At 37.9% G+C, this 16,932-nt stretch overlaps 1 protein-coding gene across 1 annotated transcript in view; it reads right to left on the bottom strand.

Annotated features, from left to right (window-relative positions):
* Positions 1 to 16,932, bottom strand: part of COL24A1 (collagen, type XXIV, alpha 1) — a 129,173-nt gene that overhangs the window by 77,314 nt on the left and 34,927 nt on the right. Inside the window, exons 10-19 of the mRNA XM_010006740.1 lie at positions 16,149 to 16,193; positions 13,876 to 13,929; positions 13,140 to 13,184; positions 8,650 to 8,703; positions 5,967 to 6,011; positions 2,959 to 3,012; positions 2,828 to 2,872; positions 2,368 to 2,421; positions 1,708 to 1,761; positions 69 to 122 (exon numbers count right to left, since the gene is read on the bottom strand). Of these exons, the coding sequence (XP_010005042.1) occupies positions 69 to 122; positions 1,708 to 1,761; positions 2,368 to 2,421; positions 2,828 to 2,872; positions 2,959 to 3,012; positions 5,967 to 6,011; positions 8,650 to 8,703; positions 13,140 to 13,184; positions 13,876 to 13,929; positions 16,149 to 16,193 (504 nt within the window). The remainder of the gene's footprint in view (positions 1 to 68; positions 123 to 1,707; positions 1,762 to 2,367; positions 2,422 to 2,827; positions 2,873 to 2,958; positions 3,013 to 5,966; positions 6,012 to 8,649; positions 8,704 to 13,139; positions 13,185 to 13,875; positions 13,930 to 16,148; positions 16,194 to 16,932) is intronic.

Genomic DNA, 16,932 nt, shown 5'->3' on the forward strand with positions numbered 1-16,932 from the left:
CAAACCTCTGATTTTTATAACTTAGAACTACAACATATTCAATCTACCTCTATGCAGTAATTTCTTACCTCAGGTCCTGGAGGACCCAGTGGTCCTTGGGCTCCAGGATCTCCCATTTTCCCCTTAAAAAATCCAAACAGTTAGATTTTTGACAATAATTTATTTTTTTAACAGCGGATTGCTATGAAGATTTTAAATACATTTCTCAAAAAGAAGGCCAATGGAAGTGTTGAGATGACTTTTCCACGAAATAAAGAATTTTATAACTGTCTCTCTTTGGATTCAGTTAAGACTAGTTTCTTCAAACCCCTTTGAAGTCACAAGACAAAATGCAAATTAGCTTTAAACAAATGAAATATGTAGCTATTTTCATAATTAAAACTACAACTAAATGATAGTTTAAAAGACCAGGAAAAAACAACATAAAATCAATACCCGTAACACTTACCTATATAGTCTAAGAATCCAATCATGGCCAAAAAAAAAGGCAGTTTTGTCATTAATAATAATAAAATTAGGTCCTATCCACATGTTATAGTGACACCATCATATACAAATATTGACCCACTTAAAAACTGACCAAAATATTTCCCAACGTTATATCTGTACTTCTACATTTTTAAAAGGTTGCTGCTGCTGCCATACAACTAGGTGTTCCTTGAGAAAAATTAAGCCTGCCTGACCTAGAAAATATTTTTAAATTTTCATTGTAAATTATTTCATTATAAATGCATTCTAAAAAGTTAAACATTATGTTTCTTGGAGGACTGAGGCCTCATACCTTAATTTTACATCAATCAAGAAGTTGCTCACATTGTTTGTGCTTAAAATCCACAGCTGTTCAGGAATGGACTAATTCACTTATCTTTAAATGAAAATGCTTATATCTCTAAAAGTTTCCCATCTAAGCTTAAGCAATTTTTCGTTTTTGTTTTGGTTTGTGGTTTTTTTTTCGGAGTAACTGTTTATATTATAAAATAAAGTATTTTTTACTGAATTTAAAGTACTAATGACATTCATGAGGTCTAAGTAGGTTTATCAAATAGTGGCTTGATTGCACATCAGAAAGCTGAACCGGAGTGATTAATTTTTTAATTGAGTTAAGTATTGGCAGGTTTTAATCATATGCCACAAAGAGGCAGAGAGCAGTGCTAATAACAGGTGAGGAAAAAGCCAGGTCACCCTGGGAAACGCTTTTTCTGCCTCAACATTTCCAAACCCAGGAGATGTAGCAGCACTGCACAGATGCCTTTGAAGTTGCTAAAAATCAGTAAATACTAGAATTTATTACTACTCCCACCCCTGTAAGAAATGGCTGGCCATTATTAATGATATTTCCCACACTCTTTCAAAATTTAGCACAAATGGTCATCCTGGCAGCTCCCAAAGCTCTTGCTGCATTTGTTTCAATCATTACCAACATGTCTATTCCCCTATACAGTGACTATCACAGAATACCTAATATCCTAAACACTCCCATATTAAACATATACTGATCTCTGTAATAAAACCTCATACATTAGGAGCTGACTCACTCAATAAACCAGTCACTAGAAACAGAAGCAGCCTAGACTTCATTATTTGTGCATTTTGCATTTGGTATGTTCTATAAGATTGCATACAGTGTGAATATAATATACAAAGAAGTATCAAACATAGAGACTTACAGTGATATATTGAGAGTGAAAAATCAATGTGTAAACTTACTGGAGGTCCTGGTTTTCCTCTGATCCCTGGGGGTCCTGGTAAACCAAGAGCACCCTGAAAAAAGAAAGCCATTAAATGAACACGAAAATGTATTGTAATGTTGGAAGCAACAGTTTGCTACACTTTGCCAATTGGAACAGACTTTGAAATAATTCTGTGGAATGAGAAATGTGTTATAACATCAACTTGCATCAAAACTTTTCTCACAGGATGTGCTATTTCAGTGACTTCTGATGTACTAGCCAAATAGAAAAGGCGATCCTCAGTTTCATGATACGAAGGATCATGCCAGACCACATGCTTCTGCTAACCAGCGGGTCCAGGTGAGCTGCAGATGAACCTCAGCGTTCAAGAAAAAAGTGTCTTTTACAACAGTTTCTTAGCAGGTTTCAGATCATACCATATTCTTTCCTTGTTTCATGCATCTGTGAACACGTGGCAACCAGAATTCTGCCCATGCCCTTTACTTAGTTATGGAACAAAGTGAAGAAAGAGAAGTTTAAATTAGCACAGCATTTCTTAAAACAACGTTCATTCAGTGGTAACCAGTAACTTTTACTATTGCATTCTACTTTTATGCAACTGCCTTGTTGCATTTTAAGAGACTCAGAAGCCTGCTGTAACTGCTGAAATCCAGCAACTTTGTAAAATATAAATTACCTTGTCTCCTGGGTAACCCTGGTCTCCTGGCTCTCCTGCAAGGCCGTGTTCACCCTAAACAACATATTATTTTATACAGATATATGTATGTGGCTTAAAATGAAGTAGTTAGCAGTATTAAAGAATGAGAAAGATGGATTGAATCTTTAGTATTTAAAAATAACACAGCTCTTTTAATGACAAGGCAAGAGGATGCACTGAAGCACCTCAACCAGGAAACCCTGTAGACACAGCACCTGGATATTGTTATGTCCAGCAGCAACTGCTCTGTCCAGAAGCAAGTTTGTCTAAAGTACTGGGTCATGAGACTGAAGTAATTTTAAAAAATAGAAGTCAGAAGAAAAAAGAAATCCAAAGAAACAGGGGAAGGCTTTGTCAAGGACATTATTTTCCTCAAGATTTAATGAAAGGAGTCTGAAAGCACTATGGATCTCTAGGAAAATGGAAATATTTAAATCACCTTATCACCTTTCATTCCAGGCTGTCCCACACTCCCTGGGAGACCCTATTAAAATGAAGAAAATGAAAATGATTGTCTATAATTGGGAAAGCAGGCCAGGCACCAGGCTGTGGGATCATTTAGCACCATACCGTGGGCCCTGGAATTCCTGATGGTCCGCTCAGTCCCGCTGGCCCAGCCGCTCCCTGTGAGAGAGCAAGAAAGGTGACTGCATAAAACATTTGATTAAATGGACTGGTAAGAGAATGTGGCACTGTCTGCACCACAAAGAGAAACCAAAATCGTTTTCAGCCTAATTGCTTGGGGAAAAAAGTATCCGTACTGTAAACCCTCCACCTTCTACAATTCCCAACCACGTCAGCAAGAAACTGAATGGCCCTTTTTTTCCTGCAGATTATGATAGTGGCAAATTAGGAAATTCAGAATAAGGAAGCTTTCTTTTGTACTGCAGCTGCACCGTTGGTGCCTTTTCCCTCTGTCCGTAGCTTTATGTGACATCACTACTCTGTCAGCATCAAGTTTGGTTTAAAAGAATTCCTCTACCATGAGAGATGCCATAAAAAGTGACTTTGACTAGGATTTCTCATCCCTCCATGACTTCTACCAAGTTAAAAAAAAGAGATGGGAATCTTCCAAAATACCAAGTGTGCAAACCTAACCTAAGTTCTGACAGACATGCTAACCTTTTCTGTTCTCATGTACTTTCAGAGTCCTTACTACACCCTTCCTTTCTGGGATTTATACGGACAGTTTTATTACTTGAAAAAGTGAACCAGAAACAAATAAGATAAGGAATATTAGAAGATCAACGCAGCAACAACATTAACATTAATAAAAGATGGTGAGCTAAACATAAGAAATTGTTTTAAATGGACTTCTCCCTCTCTAACATAGTTTTAGCTATCTGCTCTCTGCCTATTCTACCTCTGGGGGAAAAAAAAGAGCAAGAAAAAAAAAAAAAAAAAAAGGCAGTTTTATACCTCTGTGGCTGTGTAAGAATTTAGCAACAAATATAAATACAGAAATCTTTTGCCAGTTACTGAGAGTGACATAGAAAAGATGAGATGGACACCTACAGATTTCCAGTTCAGCACACATTCATTATTCCCTGGAGACTCTTTCAGCAATGTTAGCAAAAATATTCTTCTGCAGCCATCATCAGTCTCATGGCTCACTGAAGAAAAAGGAAGACTGATGACCCAGCGTCTCAGTGGTGCTTGGTAAAGCTCCCAGGAAAATTGCCACTCGATACTGCTTTAGCTTTCCATGACTGCTTGAATGATATATTCTGTCATGTTAGCTGATGCAAAAATAAATTGTTTATACTGCTGTCTCTTATTTGTGCCATATATTATAGTTCAGCAAGGCATTTCTGTATGAAAGGTACTGTACGTTGAATACATACTATGGTAACAGTAGCATGAACTGAAAAATCACCAAGGGATACTGAGCTGGGAAATTTAGCTTTAAAAAACAATGGGGAGAGTCCAAAACAGCTTTACAAAATTCAGATTGATGAAACTCCTGTCACAGTCTCCAGAGATATTGGCTGACCTCATTAACAGCAAAGAACTGAAACCCCACAAAAATAAATAATTCTCTCACTGGTAAAAAAAGGGTTGAATTAGTAAGTCTGCCAGTTTTTTCAATCATCATCTACCACAGCCTCTCTATATGTTAGCACATGCTTCTCAGTTTGGTTAAAACTTGTTGATGGAAAGCAAAAATTATTTCAGCTACATAAAGCACACCTTTCCCACCATTTCTATGTGACAAGTGGAACTAAAGCCAAATTGCTTTTCCCTGTCAAAAAGACAAGATACCAGAGAAAGAAAACTAATGCTTCCTAGTATTCTGGGGCTTCTTTTAGAGGAAGGGGAAAAAAAAAAAAAAAAAAAAGGAAAGCTAGCACTGATAACTGTAGTAAAAAAAATTCTGAAAGTCTTCATCTTATTAAAACTCATGGCAAATTTTGAAAATGCTCAGTCAGCCAGAATTCAACTTGGCAACAACTTTGTATATTGAAAAATCATGGAAGGAAGGAATTCTTGAACTCAGCTTGCTGATGTTGCTCACTTTGCTGTTGTTCTCATGAACAAACACAGTAATACAATTAGCTCTCAACACTGAGTACAGCTGGCCTGGACAAGCTACTTGAATTAATGCTGCTGATTTATGCCAGAATAATATCCTTAATCTCATGTTTAATATTGTGTACTGTAATACTATGATGTGTTATAATTGACTCAGTATTTTAGAACAAGCATTGAGGTGTCTAGCTCTCCAATCAGTTTTGGATGACCACTAGCATCTGTCTGAATAAGGGCCATTTGAAAACACAGTCCAGGGTGCAAACTCCCATTTGAAGACCAGGTGTGGTCAAGGAACTGGGCTGCATCACACCAGCCATACCTGGGGATGCTGGAGTCATCTGAAATTCCCCTGGGGTCTTGGTGAAATTCTACTATAGTTCAAAGAGCCCAATGTTCCCTTTAAAAAAAACCTCTCAAATACAGCTCTTCCAGTTATCTTACAGACTGGGAAAGCAGGAACCAGCATAACTAATACAATGGAACACAGACACAGAAGTACACAGTGATAATTTTTACTGATCATTCCTATACACGTGTGTTAGTATCCACAAAAGCCTCGTGCCACTAGATGCTGAAGTCCTCTTTAGCAGTGTTCCAACCTTATTTCAAAACTGCAACTAGATTTGCTGATGCTTTGGAAGCTTCCAAAAGTTGTTCAGAAATCAGGAGAAAATGTTGCCAAGATGTTTTCCTCAACTGCAAAGTCTCAATAATCCAATACTTTCTTATCACCCACACAGAGCTAACTGTCCCTGAGCAGCCATGCTGATGTCTCTTGGCTAAATAAGATTCCACATTATTTCAAATAAAAAAATGCAGACACACCAGATCAGAAATAAGCATACAAATCCAAATCAAGTATACAAGTACTCCACACCAGCAATATGGCAGCATTTTTGTAAAGTGATTTTAATTAAAATCATGGCTAACTAAACCAAAATCTGTTTAAACCCCTGGATTCTTGTATTTGTTTTAGTATTTTATAACCATACAAGACAAATATTCTAATTAGGCAGTGTTGAAGCATGTAAATAAAGTTTACTCACTCTTAGTCCTGGAAATCCAGGAGGACCAACACCACCAACAATTCCCTTTAAAAAAAATAGTAATTTCAGATTATCTTAATCTTGCCATTTTAAAAAACTCCCAGTGATAATACAAACAAAAGCGATCTGCAAAGCTAGTCAGTTGGGATTTTTATAGAGTTCCTGAAGAATGGCAGCTTACCACTGTACAGGTGATTACACTTTTTAAAATTCCTGATTGTGGAATTAGATACTTGCATAATGAAATCATTCCTGTATTAGCAGGGAATATGAGATTTGTTAGCAAGATATTTAAAGTGGAAAGAAGAAAAAATATTTTTTGTGGGTGGAAAAAACCCACCACAGGAATTTATGAAGATTTATTAAGATTCCTTTAAAGACAAGTAGAACATCAGCTCAGTTCATAGAAAGACCTTTGCAAATTAAAGTCTCTACTCCCTTTATGAAAAATTCTTGATACAAACTACAGTATTTGTATTTTATGTAGAAGTAACTAATTCAACAGTTCTGTACTACTGCCTTTTTTGCACTCAAGTTTAACTCATCAGAGGCTAAAATTCTAAATACCATGGAAAACAGCTGCCAAGTCTCTGCCCTATGTCAAAGGACTATTGTAGCCCTCCAGGTCAGCATGCTTTGCACAGGCTGTCCTAACACCTGTGACCTGCCACTCAATGGAAATCATACATAGGGTTCATTGTAGCCCAGGACCCACAGTGAAGTGAAATTTTTATGCAAGCAAATCTGAGCCCATTCTGAAGCTGCCCAAACTGGCATGGCTGCTGGACATGGCACAGAGGACACCTTTGTGCTCTCCTGTCTCCCTCTGGTGCCTATGTGACTTCTACAACCTGCTCCAAACTAACCACAGGGGAAGCTGAATGCTCTAGCAACATCCTCCAAGGCAGACTGACATTGTGAGATAATTGAGAGGGTGTTGTGGACATGGAGGATGGCATTACTCTGTTAAGCAAAAGAAATTTGGCATGGAGACAGATGTCATTAGTGTCAAGTCAGCACATAGGAAGAAATGTCTTCCCTTCAAGTTCCTGCCACCACAGGCCTCCCAGGCAGCCTCTGCTCTCCACTGCCAGCTCACAAACAGGCTCTGTAAATATCCCATTAGCATTGTAGCCCCCTGCAGCTGCAGCTCTGGCCCCTTGCCTGAACAAGCCCTGCAGGGTGATTTTTGGGGCGGAGTGAGGGGTTGTTGCCTGTCTGAGAAGGCACTAAGATCAGCAGCTGTCTTGGCAGATAAGAAGGAACTTGTTTGCAAACGCTTGTGTTAAAACAGTCTGTAATTTCAGATCCAGGCTTCTGAGTTTGTCTATTAAAGTACTCCTGTTCTGCAGATCTCGTGGAAAGAGAATATCTGCTTTATCAGGAAAGGAGGGACACTTGGCAGTAGCAGGAGGGGAATGAAGAACTCACCTTTTTATATAATTTGCAAAGCAGCTGGTGGCACTCACAACCCCTCAGAGGGCTTTCGTTACAAAAAGCACCATACTGACATCACATGACACTCCCACAAGGGGAACTTTGCCTCAGGGACCAGAAATGCAAAATCAGTTTTCTCACATTCACAGAATCACCAAGGCTGGAAAACATCTTCAAGATCATGAAGTCCAGCCTATGACCCAACACCACCACATCAGCCAGACGATAGCACTAAGTGCCACATCCAGCCTTTCCCTCAAAACATCCAGAGACAGTGCCTCCACCACCCCCCCGGGAAGTCCATTCCAAAATGTTGACACCAAACATCAATAACCCACCAGTCAATAACCCATAACTCATATAAGGTTTTCTAGGGAAGTGCAGGCCTTCAAAAAGAAGATCATCCCCCCAGTTGCTGACTCCGGTCAATATTAGAACAAACTTGAGAAAAAAAAACTGGTAAGTTTCCAAAGGAGCATCCAGCAGTAAAGGCAGATTCAAATCTGCTGCTCTTTTGCCCACTATTGATTGTTATTCCCTTATCTGGCCCAAAGCCCTTTCAGTGGTTTCTCATATCAAAGGAAACCTGATTTTTGAGTCTGCCACCAGTTTCCCTGCAAATACAGCAAGACAGCAAAGCTCCTTTGAGGGCAGCCAGTGAAGTTACATGACTGCCACAGTTTAATACCATACTATGACAGCACTTCACCCTGCACTTGCTGCCAAGGACAAAGCTGTTATCATACTGATTATAATGCACTAAATGACATAGTAGCATAACTGTATTCAGTACTAGTTCAAAGGATGAAATTAATTATCAAATGCATAAGCATATAAAAGGAGGATTTTGGCACACATGTAGAATCCCATTTTGTTAAGGTGATCTCAGAATAATGGTTTAAATAAAAAAAATGCAAAATCATATCCAATGCAAGAATTTTTAAAGACAAAATATTCATCAGTAATGTAGTGACAGCAAGACATCTGAGTCTCTAGGTAACCAGCACATGCAGCAGTGAAAACTATTCTCTCAGCAGTTTTCTTGTTCTTTTCTCCCTCCTTTTTATACCACCACTTATTACAGTGCTACCCTAGCAATTTCCATGGGAAAGCAACAGTTCAAAATTTTCCTGTGGACTTCAAGACATTGCTTTTGAGGCAAAATTCTCCTTTTCATTTGGAAGGGGAGTTAATATTGACTGTAACAAATTTTACTATGTTAATCAACACACAGTTTGATACTTACAGGATTCCCATCTGGACCAGGGGGGCCTCTGTTTCCAAAGTCACCTGGAAAACCCTACAGTAAAAGAGAGAATGCTTGTTCTTTATTATACAAGACAGAAAGGGTGGCCTGAACACTGAATTCCTATAGGTATTAGAAATGAGGACTTCAGGAAGTGGATTCAGGGAAAGAAAGAGATGGAGGAATGAGAGCAACAGAATGATTCAGCTGCACAGTTCAAATGAATAGAACATAAGTGGCATTTGTCTCCTACGACCATAACAGATATAACTATACACAATGTAAGCATAGGGCAATATCAGATGACTGTTTCTTGAAGTCTTTTTTCCTATTTTGTATTTTTACTTCAAATTATTTTTTTTTTGTTACCTACAGCATTCACTAAAATATCTATCTTTTATTATGTCCTTACTTCTGTCCTGCTCCATCCCCCAGTATTAATGGTTGCAGTCTCAGTAGACACATGTTCATTAGAAATCTTTCTGGTACAATACTGTCCTGACCAACGTGAACACTTGTCTTAGTCTGCATCTAGAGACTGAAGTAATAACTCAAAACAAGATATGGAAAACCCTCAGTCATTTGATCAGAGTTTTGACTGCTCTCCAGCCATTCTTCCCCCAGCCTGTATTTGTGCCTGGGGTTGTGCTGACCCAGGTGCAGGACCCTCCACTTGGCTTTGTTGAACTTCATGAGGTTGGCATTGGCCCACCTCTCCAGCCTGTCAAGGTCCCTCTGGATGGCAGCATTCCTTCTTGGATGTCAACCACACCGCACAGCTTGGTATCATCAGCAAATATGCTGAGGATACACTCAATCTCACTGTCCAAGTCTCCAACAAATACGTTAAACAGCATTGGTCCCAATACTGACCCCTGAGGGACACCACTCGTCACCTGCCTCCACTTGGACATGGAGCTATTGACCACAAGTATCTGGGTGCAGCCATCCAGCCAATCTCTTATCCACCGAGTGGTCCATCTGTCAAATCCAAGCCTTGTCAGTTTGGAGACCAGGATGTCACATGGGACAGTGTCAAACACCTCACAGTTGCTCTGCCACCATCCACCATCTCTGTAGCCTTGTTGTAAAAGGCCACCAGATTGGTCAGGCATGACTTGTCCTTAGTGAAGCCATGTTGGCTGTCACCAGTCACCTCTTTATTTTCCATGTGCCTTAGCAGACTTTCCAGGAGGATCTGTTCTATGATCTTGCCAGGCACAGAGGTGAGACTGACCGGCCTGTAGTTCCCTGGGTCTTTTTCCCCTTTTTTACTTCTTTCTGATGTTGCCTACTGTACAAGCATATGAGTGGCTGAGGAAAAGTGGTTTGGTTTTGGGGTTTTCTCAGGGCTTTTAAAATTAATTTCTATCTGTGAACTATTGCCAGGAAGGTCTCATTATTTCTCTGGAAGAGATACATGGAACTAATACCAAACTCACACTATTAGTGTGAAGCTGCACCATACAATATTTTCATTACTTCTATCACTGTATAAAATTAGGAGAAAGGATGGAGCACAGACCTCCAGAGGAGTCAAAATTCTTTCTAATTATATGGCAAGGTCTATAAAAGAGTCTATCATAAAATTTGCAAAATACCAAGTTTGGAAGGGGATTCTGCCTGGAAAAAAAATCCAAGCTAAAGCACACACGAGACTTTTCCCAAAAGAGAAAAATCTTGCACAGATTTAGAGTCCTGAAATAATAAGAGAAGCATTGACCTTGAGCAATCAGCTGCAAGGCACCAGAGCCTTACAAGTCCATTTCCATGGGGAAAAGGACTAAATTCCACCTTTACAATGATTTTACATGAATTACTCTTCTTTGTTTTTTCAGTGATTGAATGTCTTCTTATCCCTCACTGTGTATCAGGAACAGTACTTTGAGGCATTAACCCTTCACCTTTGTAAGGCTATGTTCAAACCTGCTGCAGGTCAAAGGTACAATTAATTTGGCCTTTTTAATCTAGCTTGTTTGAAGGACATGCACATTGCTATACTAAATACCGAGCTGGACAGCTGTGTCTTACCTTTAATGGAATGCAGGACATTCATCATCATACAACGTTATATAAACATAAATATTATAATTCAACATTATTATAAAGCATACAAAGGATGACTAGTCATAATTTGAATATAAAACAGAACTTGAATTGTTTTTACAGTTACAATGGACTTGACTAATAAACTGTTGGTATAATCTGCAAGATCTGCTCTGTCACGTTGACCAATGGTTGTAACTAACCCCATATAGAAGAAAGCTATATAAAAACAATCCCCAAATGTAACCTGTGTATGTAAAATAACTATGAATGGGACAAACAATGCATTAAATATAATGCAGAACTATCCAAATTTCATATGACAAGCATACAACTGAAAGAAATTAGATACATATGCTTTCACCAAGAAGTGCCTTCTTGAAAGCACATTTGATGCAAAACTAATTAAAATTCAAACAGATCCTACCTCTATAATTGTATCTACAGAGATTTTGGTGATTACTTTGTTCTATTTCAACTACGCTAGGAATGTTACAAATATGACTAACTGATCAATAAACCTGCTAAGTAATAACATTTAGAATTGCAAGCACACAATCACTTTTATGACCCACTTATATTTTAATAATACTTTCCAAAATTGAGATAATATTTGGGGTTTGTTTTCTTTCAGACGTTTCTCTGCCAGTCTGATAGTTGTTTGGTTTTTTTCCCCCAAGAATTATTGACAGAAGCTTTGTCCAAAGAATTAAGTTGCATCCTGAAACTTAAGGTGAGGAGTCTGACTTCAGGCACTATGTAATTCCCATGCAAATTTCCTTTAGTAACAATGCCCAGCCCCAAAGCACTGAAGGTGTTAACTCTGGGGCCCTGTCAAAAGATGTCATCACAGCTGTTGTCTGGGGTTAAAATAACACACATTCTCTAAGGTTGTGATCCAACAAAGTAATTCAAGCCAGGTTCCTGGTTTGATCCCTGTATTAGCAGCCTTTATTCAAATAAGCACTTTATAAACCATAGAAAGGACTTGCAATGAACCTTGGGATCAAGGAAATGACATTACAGAGGAGTCAGTAATCATAGACATTGTCACCTATTTGAAACCTCTCTGCATTGATTTATATACAAATAAAAGTCCTTATCAGAGCATAGCCTAGCACTGATAGAAGTTATGTTCTTATGGTAAATGCAAAATAACTGCTGACCACAGCATGCACAGCACCAACTGTTACAGATTGAAACAAACTACAACACTGGCAATCAGAAGCCTCAGTGAAACATGCCACTGCGAATGAGATTATAATGCAAAATCTGTTTTCAGAATACCCTGCTGTCACCTCTTTTTCCTTTCCCACACTGAGCACACACCTTTGCTTTCCAGGTTGTCCTTCTTAAATGCTGCATGTGATTCACGAGCACAACACACTGCCAACTACTGCAAGGTACTGATGCCACAGACCCAGTCTTGCCCAATACTCAGATGCACAAAGTAACCTTCAATTCAAATCATAAGCAAACTACAGGATGGTCACCCAGCACAGGAGCACTGTGTCTTGCTAGCTGAATAATTAAAAAACAGATTATTTGAATTCATATCTCAACCATTTGATAGCAGCTTCAGAAAGAGCAGTTTATAAACTTAATGCCAGTTTTCTCTGCTTGTCATTCTTCAGATCAAAAGAAACTCTATTGAAGGCTAGTGCCTTTTTTGGCTGGTGTTAGATCATGCAGAAGACAAAACATAATTAAACAGAATCCTCCACAGCTTTCATAGCATACATCAAGGGCCAAATGATGGTAATCACACTATTATAGCTAAACAAGCTTGTTCAACATGCTAGATGAAAGTCATCTAACCGCTGAGTGCAACTGAGTGCACAACTAGAGAATGCTATCGCAGTGTCCAATCTCAAACCACAAGCAATTTAAAATTGGAAACTCCTGGATAACTTCAAAGACCTAAAATAATAAGGTTGCAGCAGAAAACAAAACACTTGGCATTGAAGATACACCACAGGAAATATGTAAACCTTTATAATGTATACTTGGCAGATTGGTGTTTATTCTCAGATGTAGAAATATATGTTAAGTAAAGCACAGCTTTAATTTACTATAGTCCAGAAATATCAGACCATTCAGACCAACACCAAAATCACTTATGAAACTTGCATCATGCCTCTACCTTCTGCTAACACTGATTTTACAGAATACATGTATGTGTTTCTGTCATCTTTTAACCCTCAGGTGGTCAATACCAGTAACCAACCACAAGCCTCATCATGTTAAGTCTTCTGAGCTTCAGAACAGCTATTATTAGTTATAACCTGCACAGAACTCACAGTACTGCAAAGTACTAATTGGAAACAATAGAAAGCTAAAGGAAAAAAGTAAAATAACATTTTTAAGTTGATCAAAGTTGCAGAGTGAATTACAGGTGTATTTATATGGGTAGCAGAAATTTTAACAAGTGTTAAAAGCTTTACCTGTCTCCCTTTAGGACCTCTTTTTCCATGGAAGCCTGGGATGCCCTGAGAAAGAAATAACCAATAAGTAGATTTTCTTTTCCTCAGTAGTTTAAATGTGAATAATTAAACCTGCATTTGATTGGAAAAGACAGTGTGAGAAGCAGCACCATTTAAAAAAAAAAAAAAAAAAAAAAAAGTTGAGCAAAGAATCATAGAGATAGTGACCTATAACGAGGGGTTGGAACACAAAATATGCATGTCTTTACTGTGGTCACGTGAGAAAAACTATGAAGCAGCCACATCCTACTGCCACCTAAGCACATGTCCAGAAATCCTTTGTGCTCAAGAGAAGCATGAGAAAGCTCAAGCACAGAGTGACAGAGATGAAGATTTCGATGACTGGTTTTATTGCAAATATCATCTGACAATTGACAAACATTAATTACTGACCAAATGAAATTGCTTCAATGAAAAATAGCCATTATGGACCTCAGTGGTAAGAAAAAAATACCCCTAACCCTTGCAGCTCTAGATTAAATTAAAACAATAATTTAAAGCTTCTCTGCATTTAACTTTAGCACCAATGTACTTCATTGATTAGAGTAATTAGATATATTTTGTTTCCTCCACATCAGTTTTGCTTTTAGACAAAGACTCCAATTAATGGTTACATCTTATACATTTTTTCCCATTTTAATATATATTCTGTTATCACCCAACCATCAGTATTTCATTAAAGTTCCATTAAACCTACCCTTTCTCCTTCAGGTCCTGGTTGTCCTGCCACACCTGGAGGTCCAATGAAACCCTAAAAACATAAGAACAATTCTTGATTACAAGGCTGCTTCCCACCAACACTGTTTGTTCTTCAGAATTTGCCAGCTGGGGGTTCAAGATCCAAGGATTAAATTCAGGCTTATTTGAAATTACCATTGAAGCTCAACCAACTTAAATGTCACTAGGATTTACGCTCCAATCCATAGGAAAACCAATTTCTTAGTATAAGGGTACAGAATCAATTAATAAAGAAGTATTAATAAAGTGCTCCAATAAGACAATGTTGCATCAGAGACCTTATTTGTTAGAATAAATTAAATAGCTGCTGAAGTTAACCTTATTCATGACGTACACCAGAAAATGTGTTCTCATCTTTAATAATACTGGGTGATCACTGCTACATGCAAGAGTCCTAGAATGTTTACTTTGTCCTAAGCAGAACATATTTTTCTTAAAGCTCAGTCACAATGCATTTCTCTTCCACCTTCCCCTCAGTCAGAAACAGATCTGCACATAAAATCAGTTGCATGAACACAGAAACATGCTGTTGGCTCAGCAGAAATGATGGATCAATTTACAAAAGCAGTAGCAGTGATGGATTCTTCACTACCAGATTCAAACAGACTGACACAAAAATATTATTAGTTACTAAAAAAGCACTCCTTGTTTTCACCTCTCCCTCTCTTCAGTCCTCCAATTTTAACAATCTGAGGGGCTGGCTCACCTTTTTTTTAAAAAAAGAAATAATAGAGCCCATTTTGTCATCCAGTCCTAATGAGAGTAAGGAAAAAAAAACTACTTTTCTAGTTTCCTGAAACAGCTGAGAAGCAAGAGTATGGTTTGATGGTAGGAATGTTCTAACATACAATGCTAAAGATACTTTGTATCCTGTTGCTGTAGATCCCCACTCACAGCAATGTGCCTCAGCAGGGCACCGTCCTTTTTATTTGAATAATAAAGGAATAAGTCATATACAGGAGACAGCCTTAAGATCTGACAGGTGTTTTTCCCTAAAATTATGCATACTTTGGGCATTTTAGCTTTGTGTAAACAGAGAAGTACTAACTTTTCAGGAAGTGACTGGGATCACTTAATGTCTTGTTGGTTGAGGGGAGAACCAGACAAAACGCATTGAGAATCTGAGCAAAAATAAAATTAAGAAATGTAAGAGATACAATCCCTGAGGGTGCAATATCTGTTGGCACTTGATCCTGAAAAACTAATTTTTCCTCCAACTGTAATAAAAGCTGACATCTTAAAAACCCACCCCCCAAAAAAATCAGATATATGTTTAAGTAGCTGCTGCAAGTAAAGACTTTCGGTAACTACATTAAAAAAACAGGACAAGGGCAAATATAGCAACACAATAAGATTATTTTAATAGATACCTGAGAACACAGCACAGTGCTCAGCAACCCTGTACAACATGAGCTGAGGAACTGAAAACACCCAGAAAAGGGTTCCTTCAAAACTTAGGTGCAAACAGAAACATGCAAGTTCCTGGAAACCCTTGACTACTGCCTGATAGTGAGAGTTAGTCTGAACAAAAAACAAAAAACAACCAGCCAAAACCCCCAAAATCAAACCAAACCAAACAAAACAAAACAAAAAAAAAGCACAAAAAAACCACACACACACAAAACAAAAACAACACAAAAAAACCCAAACAACTAACCACAAACCAGAAAACACACAAACAAAAAACCCAACAAGCCAAAAAGGCCAACCTGTTTTACCTTCAAGAAAAATCAAAAGCAAACCTTGAATCAGCATTAAGAGCCCTTGGTCCCATGGTATACATTACTAAAACTGAGTAATTCTAAATCTCAAGATCACTTCTGTGGTTTTTATGTGACAAGACAGTTTCCCTTTATCAACTTCTATAGCAGTTATAGAATGCAAATGCCAGATATGTCTCCCTTCTTGACAGCTTCCCTTATGGAAATAATGCTTCAGGCAGGAAACATCCACTCTTGTTCACTCCCAGCTCTCACATCCCCACATTCATTATTGCTTCTCTTGTCTGCATGCATTCCAAGTGAGAGGAAAGGCAACAATGGAAAAGAGAAATTCAATAATTACATGTGTTTTGAAAGAAACTATGTTTTCTCATTTGTAGATTCTGTAAAGACAGAGTGGTTCAGCAGACAGACAATTGAAAGAGCTGAATGAAATTCCTCATCCTCTTCCTTATACACTGTATGTGTAAAAATAGACACGCATGCCAAAATGCTTAAAATGCTTACTTACTCTTACACCTTTAGGACCTGGGTTACCTTCTGGTCCAGCTAAGCCCTATTACAAAAAGACATGAGTTGTATTTAATTTTGAACAATCAGATGTGCTCTGTTTAAAATAACTGTAACAGCATTTGTTGATTGTAAACTGGCAACACATTCTTAAAATTAGGATTGAAGAAGGTGTCAGGAAGCAGTTCTCTGGGACCACGTTCAGAAAGTTGTCCCATTAAATCATAGATGAAACTTAGAAAATAACTGAAACTTCCTTTATACTAAAACTGTTTCTTCTGGAAGGAAACTTTTTTCCAGACCCAGTCATCTGGCACTACAGTGACATAATTTCCCAGGATTTTCATAAGCTTTTACATTTGAAAACATTTCCAATTATTTTCAAACTAATGTCAGAATAAGTAGTTCAAATGCTCTAAACATATGTGATTTGACACAAACATGCTGTTATATAAAAAATTGTAATGGAATTTTAAAATATATAGCCATTAAAAACCTAACCCAATAAACACTGAAGTATTGATAAAATTCTCCCTTTAAGCAGACAAAAACCCACAATGTCCATTGCTGTCTTTGGCTCATATACCTTTATATGGGGAAAATAATATTTCAACTTTATGTCTTATTTGCTTTACTGGAGTGAAGCATCTGTTTGCTTATACATTTCTTATAAAAACAATAAATCAATATTTATGTAAGTGCTTGTGTTTATAGAAAGCTGCTTTCCGGCTTTATTGGTTCTCCTTCTCAAATATCTGAATGGGAAAAAAAGCAAATCTTTAAAT

This window comes from Chaetura pelagica, unplaced genomic scaffold (assembly GCF_000747805.2).
Source record: "Chaetura pelagica isolate M959 unplaced genomic scaffold, ChaPel_1.0 scaffold69, whole genome shotgun sequence".
NCBI lineage: Eukaryota > Metazoa > Chordata > Aves > Apodiformes > Apodidae > Chaetura > Chaetura pelagica.